Source organism: Phlebotomus papatasi, chromosome 1 (genome assembly GCF_024763615.1).
Source record: "Phlebotomus papatasi isolate M1 chromosome 1, Ppap_2.1, whole genome shotgun sequence".
Lineage (NCBI taxonomy): Eukaryota > Metazoa > Arthropoda > Insecta > Diptera > Psychodidae > Phlebotomus > Phlebotomus papatasi.
Window position 1 is genome coordinate 76,812,071 of NC_077222.1, and position 25,314 is coordinate 76,837,384.

At 34.7% G+C, this 25,314-nt stretch overlaps 1 protein-coding gene and 1 non-coding gene across 2 annotated transcripts in view; both read right to left on the reverse strand.

Annotated features, from left to right (window-relative positions):
• The window catches only part of LOC129803876 (furin-like protease 1), a 155,228-nt gene that overhangs the window by 47,601 nt on the left and 82,313 nt on the right, over window positions 1-25,314 (reverse strand). Inside the window, exons 4-6 of the mRNA XM_055850707.1 lie at window positions 23,751-23,879; window positions 9,850-10,537; window positions 6,561-6,747 (exon numbers count right to left, since the gene is read on the reverse strand). Of these exons, the coding sequence (XP_055706682.1) occupies window positions 6,561-6,747; window positions 9,850-10,537; window positions 23,751-23,879 (1,004 nt within the window). The remainder of the gene's footprint in view (window positions 1-6,560; window positions 6,748-9,849; window positions 10,538-23,750; window positions 23,880-25,314) is intronic.
• On the reverse strand, window positions 21,553-21,625 carry Trnaf-aaa (transfer RNA phenylalanine (anticodon AAA)). Its single transcript has one exon. It is a non-coding gene; the product is annotated as a tRNA-Phe (tRNA).

Here is a 25,314-nt window from a genome sequence, read left to right on the forward strand (position 1 = left end):
CAAATTTTAGACACAAAGAATCACGATTTTGAGTGAGTCAAATTATAACAAAGAAATTGTATGGAAGTCTCTTTAATAAAAAAACGTCCCACCTTTTAATCACTGAAAAAGGCGCACTGTAGCATCGAAAGCTTTGGTGAAAAAACATTGTTGTTTGGTCTCTGAAAGGATCAGCATCCCTGACGCACCCGGAAGGAGGTCATCTCCCTATTAAGTAATACTTATTCTTCGTCAGTTATTCTAATGGCTTTCTAGAATTGTTTTTTCAATTTTAGCAACCTAGTAATAGTCTTGTGAAATTTTAAGGTTTAGAAAATTTGTTATAATTTCTAAGACCTTTCATTTAAGCTACTAATGATCAAAATTCAGTCAATTTGAATATGTCTTTTTTTTAGTTGTAAATTCTCAAATATACCATTTTTTGGTGGTACATATCATAAGTCAAAAAGGGTCGAAGGATGCAATGCGATTACAATAGACTCTCGCTAATTCGGCTCTTTTAAGATCGGACTACTTTTTAATTCGGGCGGCAGTTAAATTCGAAAAATGTTTGTAGATATTCTTCAAGTTTAATTATTTTTATTGAACGAAGCAAATATCCTTAAATTTGCCATGGTTTGTCTTAATTACGATGTGAATTTGCATTATTAACGGATTTTCATGAAATTTACCATAAATATAAGTATGTAAACTTAATAAGGTAAAGTACCCTTACTCGACCGGGTTCCTCTATTCGACCGGTGGGTCAATTTTTGAATATTTGATGGTGAATTTCATCAATTTCTATGAATTTGTCACTGATTCGTATTCTTTAAAGAATAATTGACCTATTAATGTTAGATCATACACAAAATATTATAGCAAATATAATTAAATTGAATAAATAAATCTACCGGTCGAATAGAGGAACCGGTCGAATAAAGGGTACTTTACCTTATGTGCATGCAGATGAACAAAAAATCGTTGCATTTCAAACACTTTGACACCAGGATTTCTCTCAAATTCGGGTGACATTTTGGTCTCAAATGCCCGAATTTGAGAGAGTCTACTGTATCATTAAAAACCTCTTTGACATCAATTACAAGGGCTTTTGACGCTAACGATGAATGTTTTATGAAAATTTTAATATCTTTGCCAAAAACCGCATGTCGATATCTTTTATTGTCCTCTCTCGGGAAGTCTTTAAAAACGTTAGATGGCTATGAAAATTGATTTTAGGATAAATCAAATTCAAAATCTATAAATGTCATATCTTCTGCATAGAACATTTGGGTTTGTGATGGTTTGTGATCAAACGAGGTCGAGCTTCATTTCGGACCACAAAAGTTGCTAAAGAACCTCTCAATTAACAATTCAACCAAGAGAAAATTTACCACAAAAGAGAGGAGTAAATTGGAATTTACTTAATTGATTTAACTTTTACTTCCTCATTAAAATTACATGTTAGAAACTATCTGTTGTGGCTTGGTACCTTCGGAAAGAAGAGGAATATAATATTTAATTATCCCACGTTGTCGCCGAAGGGTTATGAGAGGTGGCCAGTCCAAACCAAACACTTGATTTAATTTTAATAAATTTTATTAGAATGGAACTTCAACTTTTATGACTATAATGTGAGAATGATATTGAAAGCGTCTTAACTGAATGATGAACAAAAGAAGAATGAATGGCGGCCACTGGCATGATATTTCATTTAGGGGTGCCAGTGGTGTCAGCGGTGGTGCCCTCTAACACCTCCCCCTCCCTAAGGAGAGTATCGGACCGGAGGGCGGATACTCGCTCGGTCTCGAAGTCCAGAACGACGGCGCCTACGGTCCGTAGGCGAGCGCTGGTCGCAGGTTTGCTCATCAGAACTTGATTCCGGTTGATCTGGTGATGAGTTCTGATAGAGGGTCCACAATGGCAATTCATCGTCGGTCTCAGAACTGTCTGGAAGAGTGCTCTGAGAACTCTGGTCGGGATGAGACTGGTCGTGAGAACTGTTTTGGGAATTCTCATGGCGAGGTCTCATTTGATTAATGTGAGCACGGATGATGCTTCCATTTGGCAAACGGACAGTGTAGATTACATGTCCTTTGGGCTCGATGATCTCTCCTGTGATCCATTTGAATTTCCCTCCAGGAAAATATTTTTTTACGTACACTCCCTCCTTCCTCCCAAAAACACGTCTCTTTGCACCGTGTTTAAGGTTAAACTGCTCCTCCATTTTGACATTTCGACTAGTAGAAACAGATTCAGGTGCTGCGAGAAGGTCGAAAATTGTCCTTGGTCGTCTACCAAACATAATTTCGGCAGGAGATTTTCCATGGGGAACGTTGTCATTTGGAGTGTTTCGGTATGTCGAGAGAAACTTTTGGAGAGCAACATCCACGGAGTCTTCATTGTCCATTTTCCGCAGCGCACGCTTGAGAGTGTCAACGAATCTCTCAGCTTGGCCGTTGCTACTGGGTGAGTACACACACGTCCTGATATGGTTGATGCCACCAGATTTGCAAAATTCGCTGAACTGGGTGCTTGTGAACTGTGTTCCGTTGTCGGAGACAAGTACTTCGGGCAAACCAAATCTTGAGAAAATTTCTTGAAGAATTTTGATTGTGTCTTGAGACGTTGTGGACTTCGTGCGGAATATCTCTGGCCATTTTGTCAGTGCGTCAATAACCAGAAGATAGTAACTTCCATTGACAGGTCCTGCATAGTCTACATGGACACGTTGCCATGGGCGTGTCGCAAGAGGCCATGAGAACAGCTGAGACTTCACGGGAGATTTGGCAGCAGCCGCACAATCATGACAATGACTCACAAGATGCTGGATGTCAGCATCCAATCCAGGCCAATAGACGTAGCTTCTGGCAAGCGATTTCATTTTGTTGATTCCTGGATGAGCAGAGTGAAGCTGATTGAGGATTTTCTTGCGGTACTGGTCAGGAATGACAATTCTCTCGCGATAAAGTACACAGTTGTCAACCACGGACAATGAATCTCGAATCTGATAGTAGCGTGACACTTCAGTGGAGGAGATAGCTTTGGGAGAGTTGGGCCATCCTCCAACAATGTACTTGATAACTTGCTGTAGATTTGGGCATTTCTCGGTAGCTGAACGAATCATCTTGTGACTCACTGGCAAGTGAGAAACGACTGAATTGATGATTGTGGAGTCCAACTGTTCATCGAGGTTGATTTCAGCAATGATGTACTCATCGTCTGGTTTCTGGTGATCAGCAATCAAGCGTGATAAGACATCAGCATGCCCAAAGTTCTGCGTTGAGGTATACTTTATGTCAAAGTGGTACCCGAGAAGAACTAATGCCCAACGTTGAAGTCTGTTGGCTGTATGCACGGGAATGCCTTTTTGAGATCCGAAAATACTCAGCAAGGGCTTGTGATCCGTGTACAGTGTGAATTTTCTCCCATAGATAAATCTATGAAACTTTTTCACAGCATGAATGAGAGCAAGTCCTTCTTTCTCTATTTGAGAATATCGCTTCTCAGTGTCCGTGAGTTTTCTCGAGGTGTGGTAAAAAGCTTTCAGCGATCCATCTGGGTATTGGTGATAAGCCACACCACCAATTGCATTTTGAGATGCGTCAGCAGCCACGAGAATTGGTAACTTCGGATCGTAGTGAGTGAGGAGCAGTGGTGATGAGAGAATCTCCTTGAATTTGTCAAAAGATTTTTGGCATTCAGCAGTCCACTGAAAACTTACTCCTTTCTTTTGCAGTGCATCCATTGGGGCACGAAGATCGCTCATCGACTTGATAAACTTTCCCCAAAATTGAATAGCTCCCAAAAAGCTTCGAAGTTCTGGAAGATTCTTTGGTGCAGGCATGTCACGAATAGCGGAGATCTTCTCTGGATCGGGGCGTAATCCAGTCTCATCAACGATGACTCCCAAGAATTTGATGGTTGGAGAGAAAAATTTGCATTTTTCCATCCTCACGTGAAATCCGAATTCTTGCAGTCTCTGGAGAACCTTTTTGACTGTTGAAAGGTTTTCTTTTTCGGAATTGGTCGCCACACAAATGTCATCGAAGTAAACAATAACATTATCAATTCCGGCCAACATCTTTTCTACCAACTCTTGGAAAATACCAGGAGCACATCGAATACCTGGGGGGAGTCTGTGAAATTTGAACAAACCGCGAGTGGTGTGGATTGTCAGAATTTGGCTTGACTCCTCATCTACTGGTATTTGTAAATACGCGTCTGACAGATCGATGTGTGAGAAAACACGGGTGTTGGCAAATTTGGCAAATAGTTCATCTGGGCCGGGAATAGGGTAATTATGGGGTTCAACTACCTCATTGAGACCTGTGGAGTAGTCTCCACAAATGCGTACTCGACCATTGGGCTTGCGAGCGGCTAAAACAGGGGCAGCCCAGGGGGAAAATTCCACTGGAGAAATGACACCGGTAGCCTGGAGTCTCTGAAGCTCCTCATCGACAAGCTCACGTGCATGAAAAGCAACTTCTCGTTTCGGGCGAAAAATTGGAGTAGCACCTACCTTCAGATGAATATTTGCGGTAAACTTGGTGCACATGCCAAGCTCTTCGTTGAAGACAGTGGGAAAAGAGCTTTGAAGTTCCTTCACAGCTGCTTCCGGATCGAATTTCTGCTTCACTGAATTGCAAAATGCTGATGGAGCTACATTCCACAACTCAAATGTGTTGATCCATTCGATTCCAAATAAATCTGAGTGGGCGGTTTCAGAAACAAATGCACGACATTGCTTCTCTTCGCCTCGGAAAAACACCTTGCAGGAAATCTCGCCTGAGATTCTCATCGGGTTAGTTTGTGCATCTTTCAAACCAATGTCGGGTGTTTTTAAATGTGGCTTGCCCAGTTTCTTCCAGGTATCAATGGTGATGATCGTGACGTCAGCAGCAGTGTCGTACTGAAGCTCAATTGGGATTCCATTGACACGAGGGGTGACAAATTTCCTGCTCATGATCTGGTCAGAAACAGAATTGACAGAGAAGATGGCGTTTGCGTTTCCAGTCTTCTTTTTCTGGGTCTTATAGCTCGGATTGTTCTTCTTGGACGTCTCTGTGGGCCTTTTTGGTGGACAATAAGAGGTCTTATGTCCGACTTCATTACACTCAGAACAAACTGTGTTTTTGTGGGGGCAGTCACGTGAATAATGCATTTCTCCACATAGAAAACACGGGCGAGGCGGCTTTCCTTTTTGACCAGAGTTAGCAGACGTCTTTCCTTTGGATTTGGGGGGCTCCTTCTTGACGAATTTCACCTCCTGTGTAACTCCTTGGCGTGAGTCTACCTTCACATTGGCCAGGCGTCGCGCCTCATCAGTGAGAAATTCGAGATTGATCTTCTCAGAGGGTTCTGTCTCGAGTTTGCTCAGAAGCTGCTCACGAATGTAAACATCTTTCTCGCTCTGTAGGCTGAGCACGAAGATTAAGGCTTTGAAATGATCTGGAGAGCAGGAGCTCAACAGAAAATTCTCACAGTGTCGGTTGACAATTCCAGCATGTGTAGTGTAATCGTCCAGGTCATTTTTCACAAGTTGAAGACATTTCCTTCGCTGGCAAAAGAGTGACTCACCACGGCCGAAGAATTTTGTCAAATACTTCACAGTATCGTCAAAAGAAATTTCAGCTGGGTTTTTGGGCAAGACATTGCTGGCATATTTCTCATATGCTGAAGCGTCGAGACGCCTGAGCAACAAACGGACTCTAGCTGACTCGCTCAATCCCTTTCCATCTTCCAGAAATGTGTCCCGATAGCGATTGTACCATGACTCGAAAGTCAATCCGCTGTCCGGATTGTGGGTAAATGAGGTAATTGACCTTGCCAAGCTATCGATGGTGATTTCGTTGGAGCCCTGATGCCCTTGTCTCTCTACTTTGAGTGCCTTGAGTTCAGTAGTCATCGTCAAAATTGCCTGAAGAAGCTCTTTATTGATAGTAGCATCTGCCATTGCGAAGTGAGGTTAGGTAGCGAGCTTTCCGGAAAAAAAAAAATTTTTCGAGATGTGCGCAATTTGCTTCGAAAGCCAAGATGGCGGATCGCGTGAAATTGCAATTTCTGCTTTCGCTGAGATTCTGTAGACCTAGCGCGTGAGAATCACCTCAGAAATTCGCTCCACGTCCTCAGGCTAGAATTCCTTGTCCTAGGGATCAGAATTCCACGTCCTCGGGGCCAGAATGTTGTGGCTTGGTACCTTCGGAAAGAAGAGGAATATAATATTTAATTATCCCACGTTGTCGCCAGAATGTTGTGGCTTGGTACCTTCGGAAAGAAGAGGAATATAATATTTAATTATCCCACGTTGTCGCCGAAGGGTTATGAGAGGTGGCCAGTCCAAACCAAACACTTGATTTAATTTTAATAAATTTTATTAGAATGGAACTTCAACTTTTATGACTATAATGTGAGAATGATATTGAAAGCGTCTTAACTGAATGATGAACAAAAGAAGAATGAATGGCGGCCACTGGCATGATATTTCATTTAGGGGTGCCAGTGGTGTCAGCGGTGGTGCCCTCTAACACTATCAAAGTATAATCATTCTAGCAAGTCTATGTTAATGACATATTCATTACCTGTCGAGTGGTGGAGCATTGATTTCGCACAATTGTTGTTCTGGTACCGTCTTCCAAGTACGCGCCACCTTCACCATTCCAGCAGCATCCATTAGGCCATAGCCAAAGGAGTGACTCACTCGTCTGCCAACACCATTCCGCCCCCATGTTGGATCATTGAGATTGCCAGGTTTTGCCGTTCTCACCACTATATTACCAAATTGGTGGTGGTGGTTGCAAAGGTTGCACGAGGAGTATAAATACAAAAGAAATTCATCAATTCACAATCCAATCTCTGTGGCTTGAAAAATTTCATGAATTTCAACTATATACGATGCAAAATTGCTCTCTTTTGCAGCGAATTGATGTGGTATGTGCATGTAAATATTTTCTCTCTCTAAAGTATTTCTATATCCTTTTTGGAAGGTATATTCAAATTTTATAGTTTACACTAAATATTGATGGATAAATTCAGGAATTCTATAGAACTTATATGTATATTCATGAATGTGTTCACTGCAAAAGCTAATGTATATTTTCAATTTTAGAACACAATTGAAAATACTATATATAGAGCCTTCCGTTAGTCAGTGTAGTAATACCAAATGATAAAGAAAAATATGCATCTGTGCTTAAATTTTTAAACCATTGTGAAATCGAGCTACCCCGTGAAATTTTTCTGTTATTGTTTTTAGTGTGTAATCCTTTTAATCTGACTTTAACCGGTTCATGAATCATCTAGAACTCAGCATAAAATGCATATAGAATAAAATTGAGAATTTAAAATCAGTTTTTAATTCAGAATTTAGAGATTTTCTCATTTTTCAGATGAGCAAAAAGGAGACTACGAAGAAGTAGGTCCTAAATTCAAGTGTACTTTTTAATGGTTTATTTCACTTTTGCGTACCCAAAACAGTGAGGAAGTTGCAAAATTCTCAATTAGAAATGATCCCAAATAGTCCAATTTTAGTCAAAATTATTATAAATTAATTTTTCGCAAAAAACGGCATTGTAATGAGCAGTAAAAAGTTAAAATTGTGCAATAACAAAAAAGATTTGAAACAGTGATATTATTGTCCAAAATTTTGCAAAGGGAAAATAAATTATTATATCTGCAACAATTTTAAATGTTAAATATACAAATTACCGTGCTATAATACTAGGATTTTTTCAATTTGTCAATTCAATTTTATTTTCAGATGAATTGTTCCTATGCGTTATTTTGCACTAAAAACCAATTGAATTGATAGATCTGCACTTATTTATTAATAAAAACTAATACTTGCCCCAGAAAAACCTGTTTAAATATGTTAAAATAGCATAAATGTGGTTGCTCAAATAAATTTTAATTCAGCAAATTAAAATGTTAAAATTGCTCATTAATTTCAATTTTATTGCAGTTGAACAAGTAGTCTTTTAAAGAAAATTGTTCTTATTAAATTTATTTACTCGTAATTAATATTATTTGTGGTCAGAATATAAGATAAGTACAGTGTTTTAGTGATAAACTTGCATCAAGTGAAGCTTGAGCATCGGGAGTAATTCATTGAGTTCCTCCAAAGCTATTCGAAGGAAATTGTTGTGTTAAGAAATCTTAATTTCTTCTTCATTTTAAGTATTATTACACATTTTCCGGAGTCATTCACAAACAAAAATCTCGTGGAACTATTTAAAATTGAGCAAATTTCTTACAAAATGTGTCCTGACTGTGAGAATTTTCAAGTAAATTCTAGAAATTTTAATGCTCAATTGGCTCAATTGAATTTAAAATTAAAACGTGAAAAACCCTCGTGTGATAGCACCGTTAGACCCATTTTTGTAAAGATTTAAGTTTTTTACTGACCCTAATTAGATATTTTACTGCCCATTTTTAATTTTTTTACTGCTCGTTTCTTTTTGCAAAAAAAACCAGTAGTGGATCATTGGTTTTTGAAAACCGTTTGCAACGTCTTAGAAATTTAAAGACATTTTAAGCTAATCCAAACCAAATCAATTATAATTTAACTTTGAAAAAATCTTGGAAAAATGAATAATGTGTAAATCGTGTTTATAAACAAAGTCACTATATTTAAAAAGAAATGGCAAAACATTCTAGCTTCGCAGAGAAAAACAAAGAGGAGCCTCTACAGAACTTCCAAAGCAAGTGGCAAAGAACCTGGGCGGATTGGGTATTGAAGTGTGCTAAAAACTTGCATCCGCATTAACCCTTTAAGGACGGAAGGGTCAAAAATCGGGAGTCCGAAAAAATCACTTTTTCTGAGTTTTTAGTGCAAAATGCAACTTTATATGGCAGTAGGAAAAATTTCATTTTTGGGTCACCGGTGACCCAATCGTCCTTAAAGGGTTAAAGCTATAACTGCTGGACAGCGCGAGGCGTCTGTGAAATTTACAGAACCTCTTTTTAGTTGTACATACGTTCAGAAAGTTCTTGGTAATTAGCGTTCCTCAACTGTTACCCGGACATAAAGGAGGGATTAGCATAACTATTAAATGTGCAAGTATACAGAGAAAACCCTCAACATTTGATTTTCTACATATTTCGTCTGATATTTTGTCATTAATATCACTATGCCCAACTTTCCAAAAGTTTTTGTCTCACTTTCCAAAATTTTGTCCATCTTTTCAAAATGTGTTGTTTTCCAATTTGATTGAATATTTTAATTAATTTATTGAAAATTCTAATAAAAACTGTTAAGATTCTGTTAAAAGTTTTTACAAGGAATCTTATGATGGAAAGAAAATGAAAATAATAAATATTTATTTGGCTTAAAAACGCATTTGAAATTGAACTTTTTCTTAAGTGTTTCCATTTCCACAATTCACCCTATTCATTACCAAATTCATTGAGAAAATTGCTCCCAGGAAAATTGGATCCTATCGAAAAATTTCGTTTCACTTCAAATTACAGGACTAGCTAAAGTATATAAAATTTTGATGATTCATGTTTCATTTTAAGTAGATTTTGTAGAAAAAAAAACAAAAATATACAAATAAAATATAAATTTAAATATAAAAGATTGTTAATTTCTTTTTTTCAACAAAGTTGATCTAAAATAAAATTCAATAAATCAAAGATTTATATGACTGTAAAACAAATTTAGAGATTTTTAAAGTATCACTATGTAAAATTCCAAGATATTTCAATATTTCTTTCAAACTTCCCAATAAGTCCATGCCACTTTTCACCCACAATTACACAACATCCTTCCAATTTACTTTCAATGGTCACGTCACGATAGATTGCTGTGCAGAGAAGCTGCACAAATTTACCCCAGATATAAAGTAAGAATTCAATATAATGTTTTATTACCTATATGCTGTAAATCTCTCCACGTTAGATTTCTATTTGCTTCCAGAACCAGAGCCACAATTCCCGCGGCTAGTGGTGCTGATGCTGATGTGCCCGTGTGCGAAGTCGTACAACTGTGATGTAAGTCTGTCGTGACAATTTGCTTCTCACCCTGCCCACCGCTGCTGTACGTTGTTGCAAGTGTTGAGCTGCACATCTCTGAATACCATGGTACAGCACCCTCCTCAGTAGCACTGGAGATGGACAGTGTCCAGATACTATTGGTGTATCCATCGCAGTTGCAATTATCGTGTTCACGACCACCATTACCCGATGCCCAAATGAATATACTACCCTTACCACCGCGACCATACTTGACACCCTCGATGAAGGCCCTCGTGGCCAATTCACCCGGCCCATCTACAGTCTTCCCATCATCATCCGGCCCCCAAGAGGCACTGTAGATGTCAATGTGTTGCGGATTGAGGCTCAGCGACCGAGCCTCCACCGCATCTGTCACATCACCATCCAGCATCCGGACACCACCAACACTTGCCCCAAAGGCAATACCAACCGCACAGAGTGAATTATTTGCCGTGGCAGCCACTTCACCGGCACACCTTGTACCATGCCTATTTGAATCAGAGATATCATAGTGAGGCATAGGATCATCATCGTGACTGTTGACATCATATGATGCCTGGGGATCCTGAAAAGGGAAACAGAAAAGGTGGGAAATGAATCCTTTGAATATCTCACTCTCAATTGTTATGCATTGAAATGACGGAATTCCAAAGAGTATTCCATTTTCTCCTTTTCGGTATGGATTGTGAAAAGAAAAGCGCAACTGGAAAAATGCAATTTTCTTATTTCATTTTCCTTCATTCCTTCATGTTTCCCTCAACTCCCCAATCATTTCATCAGCTTTACACGCAATTGCGATGAAAAAGCATCCAACAATTCACACCATACAAAACCTTGAATGAACTTTTCTATATACCATTTGCTGAATACAAATCTCAATCTTCAATATTTTATCATTATTATTCTTTTACATAGTTCATTTCTACGATAATCTTATTTGCTATAAATAAACTACTCCTTGTATAAGATTTATAAACAAAAAGAAGTGGCAAAGCGTTCCAGGTTTTGCGAAATGCTCGAACTCGTGACTTAGATACTATACCGCAATAGCACTTTCGCATCATTTACAGTTTACCGGTTCTCAAACGATTTGAACTGATTCATAAATCTCTCAAAAGATCCTCCAAAATAATTTTAAAAGTAATAGAATTGATTTTCAGATAAAAATTTTTATCGGTTATGAATCAGTTCATTACTGATTCAAAACCGATTGGAACCGGTTCAGTTTTATAAGAAATTCCAAGACCTTTCCAGCGACCCCAAACATGAACCCAATTGCTTGATAAATGCGCTCTCTAGAGCAGGCCTTCGCTAAAATAAAAGCCGAAGTGAATTTGGTGGTGCCAATTGGGATTCTTCGAAATGCCGCGAAAATTCACGTAGAGAAAATGAGAGGTTTTTTAATGTGAAAATTATTTAATTCCTTAGTGTTAAGTCATTTTTACAAGAAAATCCTTTTAATAATTCACTTGAATACAGTTATTTGGGTTAATTGTGAATAATTGTCGATATTACAACAAAAACATTGGGATGAAATTTTGAGCTGGAAGACTCATATTCTTTTGAGCTGTCCCAAAATTCAGGATAGGTTTGAGAAAAACCCTTTTGTTCAACACTATTTTGGTTAATAAGGAATACAAAAGTACATATTACAAAAGGCGACACGACCTGCTAATAAGGATAAAATAGAGAAGAAAATATTTTGTTGCATTTCAGAGATTTGCCAGGCGTTTGTCAAGTGAGTTATTTGTGTCTCTATCTCTCTCTCACAGTTGAATTACGCGCGATTTAGGAACTTTTCATTTGAAGTGATATTTGTATTTAATTTCTTTGTATTTCTGTAAGATTCAAGTAAAAGGGTGTGTAGTAAACAGCTATCCGTCTTCTGACAAAGATATCAAGAAGACAATTTTTCTATATGAGTTTTTATGTCTGTTATGTCTTTTTGGCGCAAAAATATTTATCATGGCACCGTGAATGAGCGGGATTAATGTCACCAGTATGGCTATCTGTAATTTCCATTCAAATTATCAACACAAAATTTCCGATATTACACGACTTTAACGAGCACAGGTCTGCTCTAGTGTCTTTTTTAACCTTTGACCTTGAACACCCGTTATTAGGAATAATTCAACGATATTTTCACACATGGTCAATTATCCGTCTGGGTATTCTTAAAAACATCCAAAAACGAAAAAAAAAATCGCACGACGCGTTTTCGAGCAATCGCAGAAAAACGTAGTTTTGGAGGGGAAGGGGGAAATGAGGGACATGTTAACGATCCTTGGATCAACTTATGGGGAGGTCTCCCGAAGGTCCCAAGTCTCTATCTCTAACTGTTTGGCGTCTAGAGCTGGCGACAGCCGGACGGACAGACGGACAAACAGCGTGACATTTCCCAGAAATCGTCTGAAACGTGAAGATTTGTTGATAAAATTGGTTTCCGGGGGGTGGAGGGTGGAAATTTTGAGGGGGTGAAAAAATCGAGGGTATATACTGCTCTCTCCGTAGAATTCGAGTAGTAAAAACAGATTCCGTAATCATAATAAATTATCTTGGGGTTAGTAAGAAAATTTTACAATTAGGAACAAAATAAAACGTATTCGACATCTTCAAAAAGGGTTTCAAAATTCTAAATAGCAACCAATTTTATTGATTTTTCAAAACTTAATGGATCACTTGATCATAATATCCAATTTTAAGTGATAATTTTCCATAAAATCTTGATTGATAAGAAATTACTCTTAAAAAAAATATCTTGTTAAACGAACAAATAGATTTTGTTAAAATTTTGTCAAAAGGATATTATTTACCAATTTGACAAAACTTTTTCTTGCATTTTATATAGAAAAACACCCTTTTAACACATTTTTAACAAGATCCAGTTGGCCGCCGATTTGATAAAACTTTTCCATATTCTGTATGGAAGAACATCCTTTTTACAAACTTAACTTGCTAATTTGACAAAACATTTTTTTTTTTTTTTTCAGAATAGAAAAGATAAGCCATATGGTTAGCCTTGGATCTGAAGCCCGTATTAATCACCCTTCTGTTCGTTAGCTTTTCTCTAATTCTAACACTTAAGGACGATCTTCGCCGATTCTATCTACCATGTCTGATCGGTAAAGACAAGCCTTATGCTAAAATTAAAGAAAAGCTTACGAACAGAAGGGTGATTAATACGGGCTTTAGACCTAAGGCTTATGCCCTAGACACACTTACAACCAAAGCCGAGAGACGACTTTATGGAAAATTATGGAAATGAAGTTTAACCGTTATTTCAAATATAATTATCCTAAGCCGTCTTTCGGCTAATCCTCAGATCTGTCGAAGCCCTTAGCCATGGCTTTCCTTTTCTAATTTCTTATCAATCAAGATTTTATGGAAAATTATCTCTTAAAATTGGATATTATGATCAAGTGTTCCATTAAGTTTTGAAAAATCAATAAAATTGGTTGCTATTTCGAATTTTGAAACCCTCGGGAACAGAGCTAAACCTTAGGGCTGAAGCCGGCATAAGGCATCCCCGGAGGGCAAAATCACCCACATCTATGGCCGACCGCTACCTTCCAAACCGAACAATTTATTTATTTTTTTCAATATGTTTGAAATGAATTTGATTCATTATAATATTATAATATTTTAATAGCTAATCCAATAATACTACAAATTTTCAGAAAAGAGTTATGGGTCAACATAGAAAAAAACGAGTTGTATAAAAGTTCAGTCATCCGAAGGTAGCGCGTTTTCTCCTAAAGTTTTTTTTTTAGTTTTTGCTTAACAAAATCTCGCAGATTCTGTTTGATTCCTTTCATCACGGCTTTCACAATATCATCACCGTGACACTTATTCTTGAAGCCCTTCAAACAATTACCAGGATAGCAATATTACATTGGAAAGTTCCGCACTGGATGTGACAAAAAGTAGAGATTCAAAAACTATGACAAGTTTAAAAAAAATCATGGTTCGGATGGCAATTTGCACATGTGGGCGTCAGAGAAAGGCGTTCTTGCAGGGCATCAGGAAGTTGTCCATTTACATCACAGAGTGCCTCCAAAATCACCTATTGCCTCTGTACAGAAGCCATAACATACCCCCGATCTTCTGGCCAAATTTAGCGTCATGTTATTACTCAAAGGCAACCAAAGGATGGTACAAGGAGAATAATATCCCTTACGTAACCAAGAAGTTGAACTTACCAAACACCATAGAGATATTGGCCTATTTTATCAAAAAAGGATCCGAAGAAGAAGATAAAACCTGTCCAGAATATCGATACTTCAATAAAAAGTGCAATCATAAAAATGGTCAAATACCGTGGTGATTTTGTAAAAGCCTTAATGGGAGGAATCAAAGAAGGTGCGAAATTTTGCTAATCAAAAACTTGAACAAAAATAAACAGTGTGTCTAAAATAATCTACAGTGAAATAAAGTTTCAAAAATATTTTTTGGAAGGATCCGTGGTTCAATTGGTAAGAGCGTTCGGATCTTGAGCGGTGTGACCCCCGGCCGATACGACTATGACAGTTGAGAGCTCGAGTCACGCCCGGTGGGAACAATTGAAGTATCTGAAGTCTGAAGGGACATATTTCTCATACATATCGTACAAGAAAAAAAATGTAAACTTTAACAATGTACAAAATGGTAATAAGAACCCGGTAAGGTAAAGTACCCTATGTCGACAACTTAAAGATAGATTTTGTGAAAAACTTATGGAAAAATTATAACTTGTATTTTTGAATAGGGTTATTTGTTCGTAAATATTTTGTAAACACACTAAAACTGTTGGTAAGATTTTGTCATTTGTTCGTAATTTTTTGTTTGTCTGGCAAAAGTTTCGTAAGTCCCCAGCCCGGAGTAGTAAGAATTCACGAACATTTACGAAAAATTTTACGAGATATTTTTTTTCTATGTAGAATATACTCCATTACCATACATTTAAACAATTTTTATTAAAAAAAAATAAAATTTTTAATTTTTGAATGTTTAGGTTTAGGTTATTAGAGGTGTAAAGTATTTTAAAATCGTGGAAAGAGTAGGTGATAAATCTGAATTACCCATATCTTCAATAAGCTGACGATATATGACCTTAACTAAAAACCGAGCTAGGTTTTTAGGTTTCTAGGTTTTTTTCCGGTGAGCGTCGGAATTTGTTGATCAAATGCTATAAATCAAACACATAATTTTACCAGAGCTTTCGACACTTATCGTGTCTTCCTAAGTGGTTATTGGACAGGTTGTATCAGAACAGATTGTCCTGAAAAACCTAGCTCAGTTACACCACCGTCGGCTATCCCTTTAGACAACAATTAACTAAAAACCATATTTCGATATCTCATACTGTTTTCTCTTCTAAAGGGAAAATAGATATTGACATGTACGATTTTGATATAGGTTATAATGGATTATATATCTTTAGGTTATAACGGAAAGCTTTCAGGCTCCGCACAGACTCTGGCTTCGAACATTCACCATATTTCTTTAACGAATTTAACCAATTTTTTTATCAGCAAGTGACTTAAGACTAACCATTAAAATATATTGCCATTAGGTTAGATTCAACAAAGGAATATGGGAAAAATATGAAGTGTTGGAAGCCAGAGTGCGAAGCTTAAAAACCTTCTCCTATTATTATTATTTATTAAATTGACAAGATAATTGCATTTAAGAATTTACAAAAAAGTATTGAATATCGACTAAAAATAAAAAGTCTACAAAAGTAAAACCGATTCCAAACTCAAACCGATATCAAATGATTAATGGAGATATTTAAATAACCCATAAATCAGTACAGAGAGAGCAGAGAGATAAAATATTCAAAGTAAGAATCTTTTGAACTTTTTGCAACTCCAGACTTTTCAGAAATATTTAAATATACTGACCATATTTTCCGTTTTCTTAATGCCTGAAACAGTCTTTAACATACAAAATTCGATACCTTGGTTCAGAATATTTGACTTTTTATCAAACACTTCTGGGCGAGCAAATAGTACAAGTTGTTCAAGAGGTTAATGAAAAGTGAAGCAAAAGTTTTCGACATCATAGAAGTGAAAACTATTATGGAGCTGTGTGAAATTGCTCCCATCTGTATTTCACAAGGAAATTTAAGTTTATTTGGTGGCTACATACCAGGAAACACTTCAATTAAAATCTGCAAATTCCTCATTCACTCTGAATCACTGATTCCTTTTTGTTATTGAATTTGGGAGATTGCAAAATTATATGGAATAAAACTTAAAATTATATACGATTTTGAGAAAGGTCAGATTGCTTCATTGTATTGTTCTATAGCTTAATATTATAATATCACGGGAATTCAGACCAAAGCTAAATTAAAACATAAAAAGTTTTTATTTAATTGCTTATCAAAAATTCCAAATGTTGCTTTTTGGTTTTTTGTTTTTCTATTAGTTTGAAGTGTATACAATTAAAAACTGGAAATATTTAACCCACTAACATTTATAAACAAGGTTTTACGGCAAAAATTTAGCAATTAATTCTGATAATTTTTTTTTTACATATCACCTTGCTAAGAAATTTTATTTGCACAAATGTGGCTTAAAATTAATGAAAATTTTCTGGTTTCCCAATTATAAAGTTACATCATTTATGACACAATTAACATCAATTTATTATTTTAGTGTATTTTCTGACAGAACGAATCACTCTCAGAAAGCAAAAAAGATAGGTCAATATTTTAAAATCTTCCAAAGTTGTAATAAAATCTAATAAATGATCAAATTATTTGTGTATAATTATTGGTTTCTTGATGACTTTGCCGTTGGCTTTTAAGCATCAACTACGATTGCCCCCGAAGGCAAAAACTCAGATTATCCCTCAGTAGTGCTTTTCCTCCATCCCAAAATACTCTGTAAATTTTAATTTAGTCGCAATCTCATGGAAAATCGCCGTGAGATAAAATATCACTCAACGTTTTTTTTCATGTGCCTCAATCCTCTTTGGAGGCTAGCTGATGAAGAATAAAAAAAAAAACTAGGAACAAGCGTGTTTTAGCTTATATGAGGTATGATTCTTTTTATGCGAATAGCGTATTTCAGTTTTTTTTTTCGAAATATTTAGAAAGAAATTGGATTTAGTAGATCTTAATTAACCAATCAATGTTATTTGTTAAACACTTGATCTACATAATACAAAAGATATATATATTCTAAATATAGAAGTCTGGTGAAACTTTTGAAGACCGGCATAAAAATATAGCCGATAAAAATATAAATTGCACTATTAATATGAATCTATGATAAGTTTCATTCCTATCTGTCAATTTTTTGATATTTTTTTGTGTCAATTGAAGTTGACACGTGAGTGCATTTTTCAAAATAGAAAAATTGGACTTTCGTGCAGTGATTGTGTCCGTGCTCTTTAAAGGCAATGTAAATTCATTCCAAGATCGTAAAAGCACTACAGAGGGGCATCTGCTCCTTCAAAATCAAGTGTTTGCTGTTGGTCACTTGAATTTCAAGGTAATCTGCAAGCTTTTAAAGTGATCCATGCTGAAGAAATCTAAAACGCACAACATCAGAATCATTGGAAAAATTTATGTTATTCTTTATATTTATACAGATCCAAGAGTAATGTACTAAATAATTTATACTATGGACTTGGACATCTTCAATCAATAATAATTATGATAATCTTACAAAACGGTAGCGCGCATATGAACAATACATCTGAAACTTACTTGAGTCATACATACATATATAGATCATTAAGGAAGATTAAAACCAGGGGCCCATCAAACCTAATAAAAAGTGAAGCTATTTTTCACTTTTTTCGGCAAAGATTATGAAATGTGTATTTTTAGATAGCTTTTAATACATAATTTCGAAATATATCAGACTGATAAGTCAATTCTCTTTAGGAAAAAACTTGCCAATAGTCTTCAGTGCCTCTATGTAAAAACGTATGGATTAAAACCGATTTTATGCGCTATCTTGTAAATATAAATGAGATTTGGGTCTTCGGCTATGATTCTAATTTAAAGCAAGAACGATTACAATAGAGACAATAGATATAATTATCTGGATAGCTAGCTGGCTGTTTTAAAATTGAGCATTTTTCTCATATTTTTAAATGGAACTGGACCTTATTATGATATAATTTAGATCAACAAACCACCTCAACTCTTACTTATTACTTCGTCTCTTAACCTTTATCGACGAGACAATCTTCGCTGACCGAAAATCAGCAATAAAAATGAAACCGATAAACAAAACTTGTGAAACGCCTTACATCTAACCTTCGAAGAGCAAACAGAGTCTGATTTGGTATATTTGTTGTCTCTATGAACGATAGGGACAAAAATAGCCCAAAAATGTAAATAACTTTTCTAACAATACCAATGACAGATAATTTTCAATTTAATGAAAAATATTATGTATGAGTATTGTAGTTTCTTATTCCAAATCGGTTTTGCCTAAAAAAAAATTGCAAGTATAAAAAATAATTAAAATCAATTTTCAATATGAGAATTTAAAAATTTGTATCTTAAAAATGAACTATATAGCAAATAGCTGTAGATTTGCAAAAATATCTTATATTCCTTCAACCTTCTACTTTCCAATTACGTACAAACATGAGAAAAAAATAACATTAGGTTGTTAGGAAAAATTATTTTCTGTATGGGACACCGGTGTTCCAATCATCCTTAAAAGGTTAAGATACACTCAGTTTTAAAGGTCATTTCATTTCAAAAGAATTCAATTCGTTTCCCTTCTCATTTAAATCTGTAATGTGTAATCTATTAAAAACATTTACGCAGCTTTTTGCTACTAAACTAATCAATTCTGTGGTTCTATTGAACGTATTAAAGTTATGATAAAGAGAAAATGAGATGACACATAAAATTCAAAACACGGTAAAATTGGTTTATTTTCATAAAATTAAATGGATATTTATAATGTTTCACGTGTTACTTTAGGCATTAGGGAGGCTCTAAAATGTCTATCTAAAATATTTATTTTGTAAATTTTATTTAATTAAGGGAAAGTTTACTAAATTTAATGAATACATAAGCTGTGATATGAAAGAATCACAGTAGAAAAGAGCCTAAGAGGAACTTGTGCACAGCATACAGAAGAGTCATCATATGGTTTAATAGCACTCGTATGTCAGTAGCACCTAATTTGCACAGCTGCTTCTACCATCGTATTTATTTTCCACTAAACAGAGTCAGTAGAACCGCAATCTTTGATAGTTAACATGCAAAATTTAATTAGAAGATATCTAATGTTAAATTTCTTCAGCTGTATCATGAAAGGTGGATCGAAGTATATACAAACATTTATGTATAGAAAATATTATATTTATTCTCAAACACTTAAAAAAGAAGCATAAAAGGCAAGTAGGTAAAGAGGCAGTTCTCAAAACATAGAACATGAAAACAAATGAGAGTGGGACCTATTTTTACCTTATTTACATTTTGGTTTATATAATTAAGATTACGTCGTGTTTATCTAAAAATGTGGCTGTATTGAGAAAAAGTTTTTAAACAACTCACAAAAATAAAAGCAATTTTGTAGTCCAATCGTAAGAATTCATTCTAACACTGTTACAAACCAATAAAAATTTCGTTAATGAAGTGTGCAAAGCAAACTCTTGAATTTGAGAGCTGCCTGAATTTTCCTTTCCTTTATTCTTTAATTTTTCCAAAAAGAAACTATTCTTCTGACGATTTCTATGAGAAACTTAGTTATTGACCAGGGTTAATTGTCGGATAATCTTCACTACCTCATTCCGAAACCAATTATATAGTGCGTTATAGCAACATATAAAATCCCCAAGATTAACTTTTCGTAACACAAATTAAGTTCTTTTGTTTTTTTTCACCCTAATAGATTCAAAGCATTCAGAAAGTTGTGCAATTAATGAATTAAATACAACACTCCTTTCTCATCAAGTTATACACAATCATGTTGTTTCTAAGCGGACATTTTCAATTTTAGAACCAACATTGCACACCACAACACACTTCTCATAAATCTGCCCAAACTATGCATGGAATAATTTCAGTATACTCTCGAAATAATAGAATTAACGATTCTAATCGATTGCTGAAAATAGCTTTAGAATGGTTCAATTGAATTTCAGGGAAAAATTAATTATAGTTTCATAATCGGTTCAGACCTGGTGGAATTTAAGAAATTTTTATGTGAATACCTCAAATTTGAATACAAATTTGAAAATCAAATTAGAAAAATACACTTCCCAGCCCAGGCAAATGCAGTATTCGATTAAGTAAACTCATTGAAATAAGACCAATAGCGTTAGATGTCTGTTGGATAATTTCTAAAAGGCTGTAGAAGATTAGGTAAAATTTTAATAAAAATGGTCAAAATGTGGCTAGTATACAAATTAAACGAAAATCGTAGATTGTAAATGATCAATATCTTAAATATTTTTGACAAAGGGAAAATTCAATTCGACTCAATCTACTTAATTAGAAACATAAGACGTATTGTCCTCTTTATAATAATTACCCTGAAATGTATTAAATTTGAGTATATAATAAAATAAAATATAAAAATGATCCTAATACAGTAAGTAATGTAAGGTAATAAGTGGAACCGGCCACACGAATTCAGGATATGCCACTCTTTTTGCTCCCTGATATCCAAACTATCCTTGCATTTACATTTTTTTTACTGCTCAAAAATTTTTACTGACCATTTTGTACCGGTTAACTTTTATTGATCAAAACGCTAATTTACTGAACAAAAATATTTTCCCTTTCTAGCACATAACTTGAAAAAATACGGCTTTCAGACCATAAGTGGGAGAATTTTGGAAATCTGAAGTTTCAAGTTTCTTGACATTACGCTGTTTGTCTGTCTATGCGGTCGTTACCACGCCTAGAGCCCACACGGTTATAATTAGAGATAGAGACGTGGAACCTTCGTGGAACCCCCCTGTTCCTATAAATCGACCCTGGGACCATTAATATCTCCTTCATTTCCCCCAACACCTCCCCTTGCCCCAAAAACCATTTTTTCCGATTGTTCGAAAATGAGTTGTGCATTTTTTTCGTTTTTTGATATATCGTTATATCATTTCTAATAACGGGTTTTCAAAATCGAAAGTTAAAAAGTCACCGAAAGGAGTTTTGTTTAGGCTTCTTGGATAAGTCATAGAATTTCTGTCAAATCTGATCTTGAACTGTTTCCAATCGGTTCTGAACCGATAAAGAACTGATTCATAACCGATAAGTAATTTTTATCAGAAAACCAATCGCAGTACTCCTAAGCTATTTTGGGCAATCTTTTGAGTGACTCAATTGGTTGAATAAATACTAGTAAACGGTAAATTATGCGACAATACTTTTGAGGAATAACGTCAAAGTCACGAGTCCGAGTATTTCGTAAAGCTGGAATGCTTTGCCACCCCTGTGTGCCACACCTTTTCGATAATAAGTTTATAAGTCAAATACTTTCTGTGAGAGTTTTTGAACAGACTTCTGTTAGCTTGGTACGTAATCCCAACTCTCTAAGAGAGGAGACAATCAGAACTAGTGATTCCCAATTCCACAAATTTATCCCAAAGAAAATAGAGATAGGTAAAAATTCCTACTTCCACCCAGACTTGAACTGGGGTCCTTTCGCTGTTTAGTCGAATGCTCTACCAACTGAGCTATGGGGGCACTGGCTCTTATTGTCTTTGGCACTAATCTCAACCAATTGCCATGTGCACTTCAACTCATTTTAAATCATTACGAGCCTAAGAAACGCTTACATTTTTGAACGCAACGTTTTTGAACACAGATCTATTCGCTTGATGGTAATCAAATACTTCCGGCAAATTTTAGCCTTTCGTTTAGCTTTTCGATTTATTTAAATTAAAAAATAGATAAAATAAATTGGAAACACATGACACATTACAGAATGACTCAACAAAATTTAAAAAAAGACTAAGTTTTTTCTGATTCATTCTGTAAAAGATTTTAAATAAAAAGAAATGTGTTGCTAGCTAAAAGTTCCTGATATTATTTCACTCTTTTTCGTTTTTCATATAAACTGAATTTTTATTTAAAATTACACAAAAATACGAAATTCCTTTTTTATTGAAAATTTCGCAGATTTACATTTTAAAAGTTTTTAAATAGGTTGTTTTGCAAAAGAACATAATTATGCCCTTGTAATTCTAAACAGAGGTCCAAATCGCATTTGTATTGAGATTATTTGATATCATGTTATTTGGTAAAATTAGAACCGACTTACCCTATCACTCTCCAGAAGAGACCGACAAAAAGACCGAATGTGTGCCCATATTTTGCAAAATTTGCAAACGCAAATTACTTCTATATCCTTTAATTCCTAAGTAACTGCACACGCAAAAAATAAGATTTTGAAGAACATTTCTCATAAAACAAAAATTAGTTGCCTAGATTTTCTTAAAAATTAATTGAGTTCTTTTTTTAAGTACAATAAAACCCAAAAAAACGCCTGCAGTTTTAGGAGACAGAAAAATCCAAGAAATTAAGCTCCCTATAGTTTGAGCAATAAAAAAAAGAGAAAATGTAGAGATAGTAAATACATTTTCAAACCTAAAATAATAGGAAAAGATTATTTTTCCTGGGAGTAGCTAATAAATTTTCTTTCACTTGGTGTATAAACAGACATCCATTAAAAAGGAAAATCACTATGGATAAATGGACATTCTGGGGAGAAATAATAAAAGTGAAGGCAATGGAAAAACCAAAATGAGAATGGGAAAAAATAAAGAACACAAGTTCTAGTAATCCCATAACAGTGAAATGATACTGATATACAATTCTTCAGAGTCATTAAAATGTAATTTGGAACCAATTAAGAGAAGGCTTTTGCTTCCTTCAAACACTGAACAATTAATTGTTATGTGAAATTTTGGTGTTTATAGCTTTCAAATGCCAAATTGCCATGGGCAACATGTGCTTGATGTGAAGAGGTTAACACATGTCCAAAGAAGAAAATGCATGTCTAGTAGTAGTTGTATGAATATCCCATCAAAATAAATTACAAATAATGCAAATTTCAATTTCATTCCTCTCAAATTAGGGATCAATAAAAATTCCGTAAAAACCATTCTTTGAGATAATAGCATAACACTCTCATATATCATTTTTGGCAGTTTTTTCTACCATTAGATTTTTTGCTTCTTGTTCATCCACCAGGATAACCACAAGTTCATAAGTCATAATATTGATTGACTGACCCCGTAACACTCAATATCAGATAAACCTCGACACCGCAATGATGAATGTTAAGAAAAACGAGAAAAGGAAGTTGAAATGGACAAAAGAAACATATATTATCTATATGCTTCTTTTTGCCAGAGAATTTTCCTCTTTTTCGCTTTCATCAGTCTTCTTTTGCACATATTTTTCTTCGTGATTTTTCTTTCTTCTTCTCTCACTGTACCAAAGAAGAAACACCTTCATATGAACTATCTATATACCAATCATGGTATCCTATTTTCAAAGGCTATTATTGGAATTTCAAACTCTCTTTTTCACACTCATTTTCAATGCGAGTTTTCTCAACAATATATTCCTCCTCGGGCTCAAAATGCACATATATATACGATATCGTTTTCACGTGATATATTTTGAGAGTTTTGTTGAATTTTCACACTTTACTGTATACAAACATTTCTGGATGAAAAACCTTTCTCTCAACATCTTTGTGGTACAGTTTATTTCAAGCTAAAGATATTAACACGTTGTACCTATTATACCCTCATGAATATTGCATATGGTAAATAAATGAAAAGTGATTAAACAAACTCACGTAATTATGCTCTAAATCAGGATGATCCGATTCCAGTCCATCATCGAGAATTGTGACAACAACTCCTTTTCCCGTAATACCTTCCTTCCAAGCTGGTATCACATTCATATCCAGTCCATTACCTCGATTCTGCAGTAAAACCACCAAGAAATTTCCCATTAGATTTTGTTTTTTTTTTTTTGTTAAACACTTTTGCCATTTAATGTGAGTTATAATAATACAGGAAATAATCATAAATTGAACTCATTAAAAAGTTAAAAGTGTTATAAAAATTTTACTGATATAATGTGTGGGTGAACTTGAGGAAAATTCCCATAATAACCTTCCCATCATAATGGAATTCATGCCAGTGATCCATAACAGTCATTTATACTCCTTTATATGGAGTAATAAAAATTACATGACTTAAGATGATTCTAATCAAAGAATATTCATATAAATCACATCACAATGCTATGTCCTACATTGAGACATTTTGAAAATTTATTATGTGAGATTTATAATCATTATACTCCTTGACAGTATCAATCATCACTGGAGATTCACCAATGAAAATTTCTGTGTGATGTTATAAATTGCTACGTCCAGTCAATTTTACTTTAATGTACAATGATTAAAGATCATCTGCATTCATCTTTTGTGATGATTAATTTAAATATAAGTCCAAATTGTTTTATACCCGCCTGATTATGGTAAAACATTTTACACAAAATCTCTCTCACACTGTAATATAACAAAACAAATTTGCTGAATTTCTCACACTTGAAGTAACATTCTTCTGGTAGTGAACGCCTCTGTAGAGGCCGTAGAGGCAAATAACTCTGTCAAATCGCAACCCAAAACTATTCATTTCTCTGTTAAATTCTTTAAATAGTTTCATTTCATCTAATTATCATAGTGGCATACACTTGAGATTAGGTAAATTCATGTTTATAAAATTTATACATAAAATTTAAAAGCTTTTACTGAATATTAAGTACACAAAAAGCAAAATCATTATGAAAATTTTGGCAAAGAAATTTTGGTAATATATAGTTGTAAAAAATATTAATATCCGCCAGCATTTAAATGTATCACAAATCAAATTTTATTATGACCCTGTAGAAATGAGCAGAAAAGTCTCCGGCGCATCAATTAGATCAGGATACTTTCATAAAATTAAAATGCGTAGGTAATCCTTATCGCCTGCCCACACTCAAATTTAAATTCAAAAATTAAATTTGTTCTGACATTCAAAAGACGAATAAGAGTACTATAGAATGTAGTATACTATACAAAACGTTTAAGAAAAACAGGATATGAATGTTGGTTTTATAAATTTTTTCTGATCTATTTTTCTGAGCCACAAAAAATATTAAATTTGTTCAGCAAAAAAAAACAACAAAATTGACAACGACCCAATTTAGAATGTTATAACTACAGGACACTTTTCAGATCGCGATAATTTCATGAAATCAAAATTCACTTTTACTCCTTATTTAAACCATTTGCACGTCTATTATAATCTTTCGTAGTCTTCTTTTTCTTTTAAACGTCACAACAAATTTAATATACTTCAATTCAA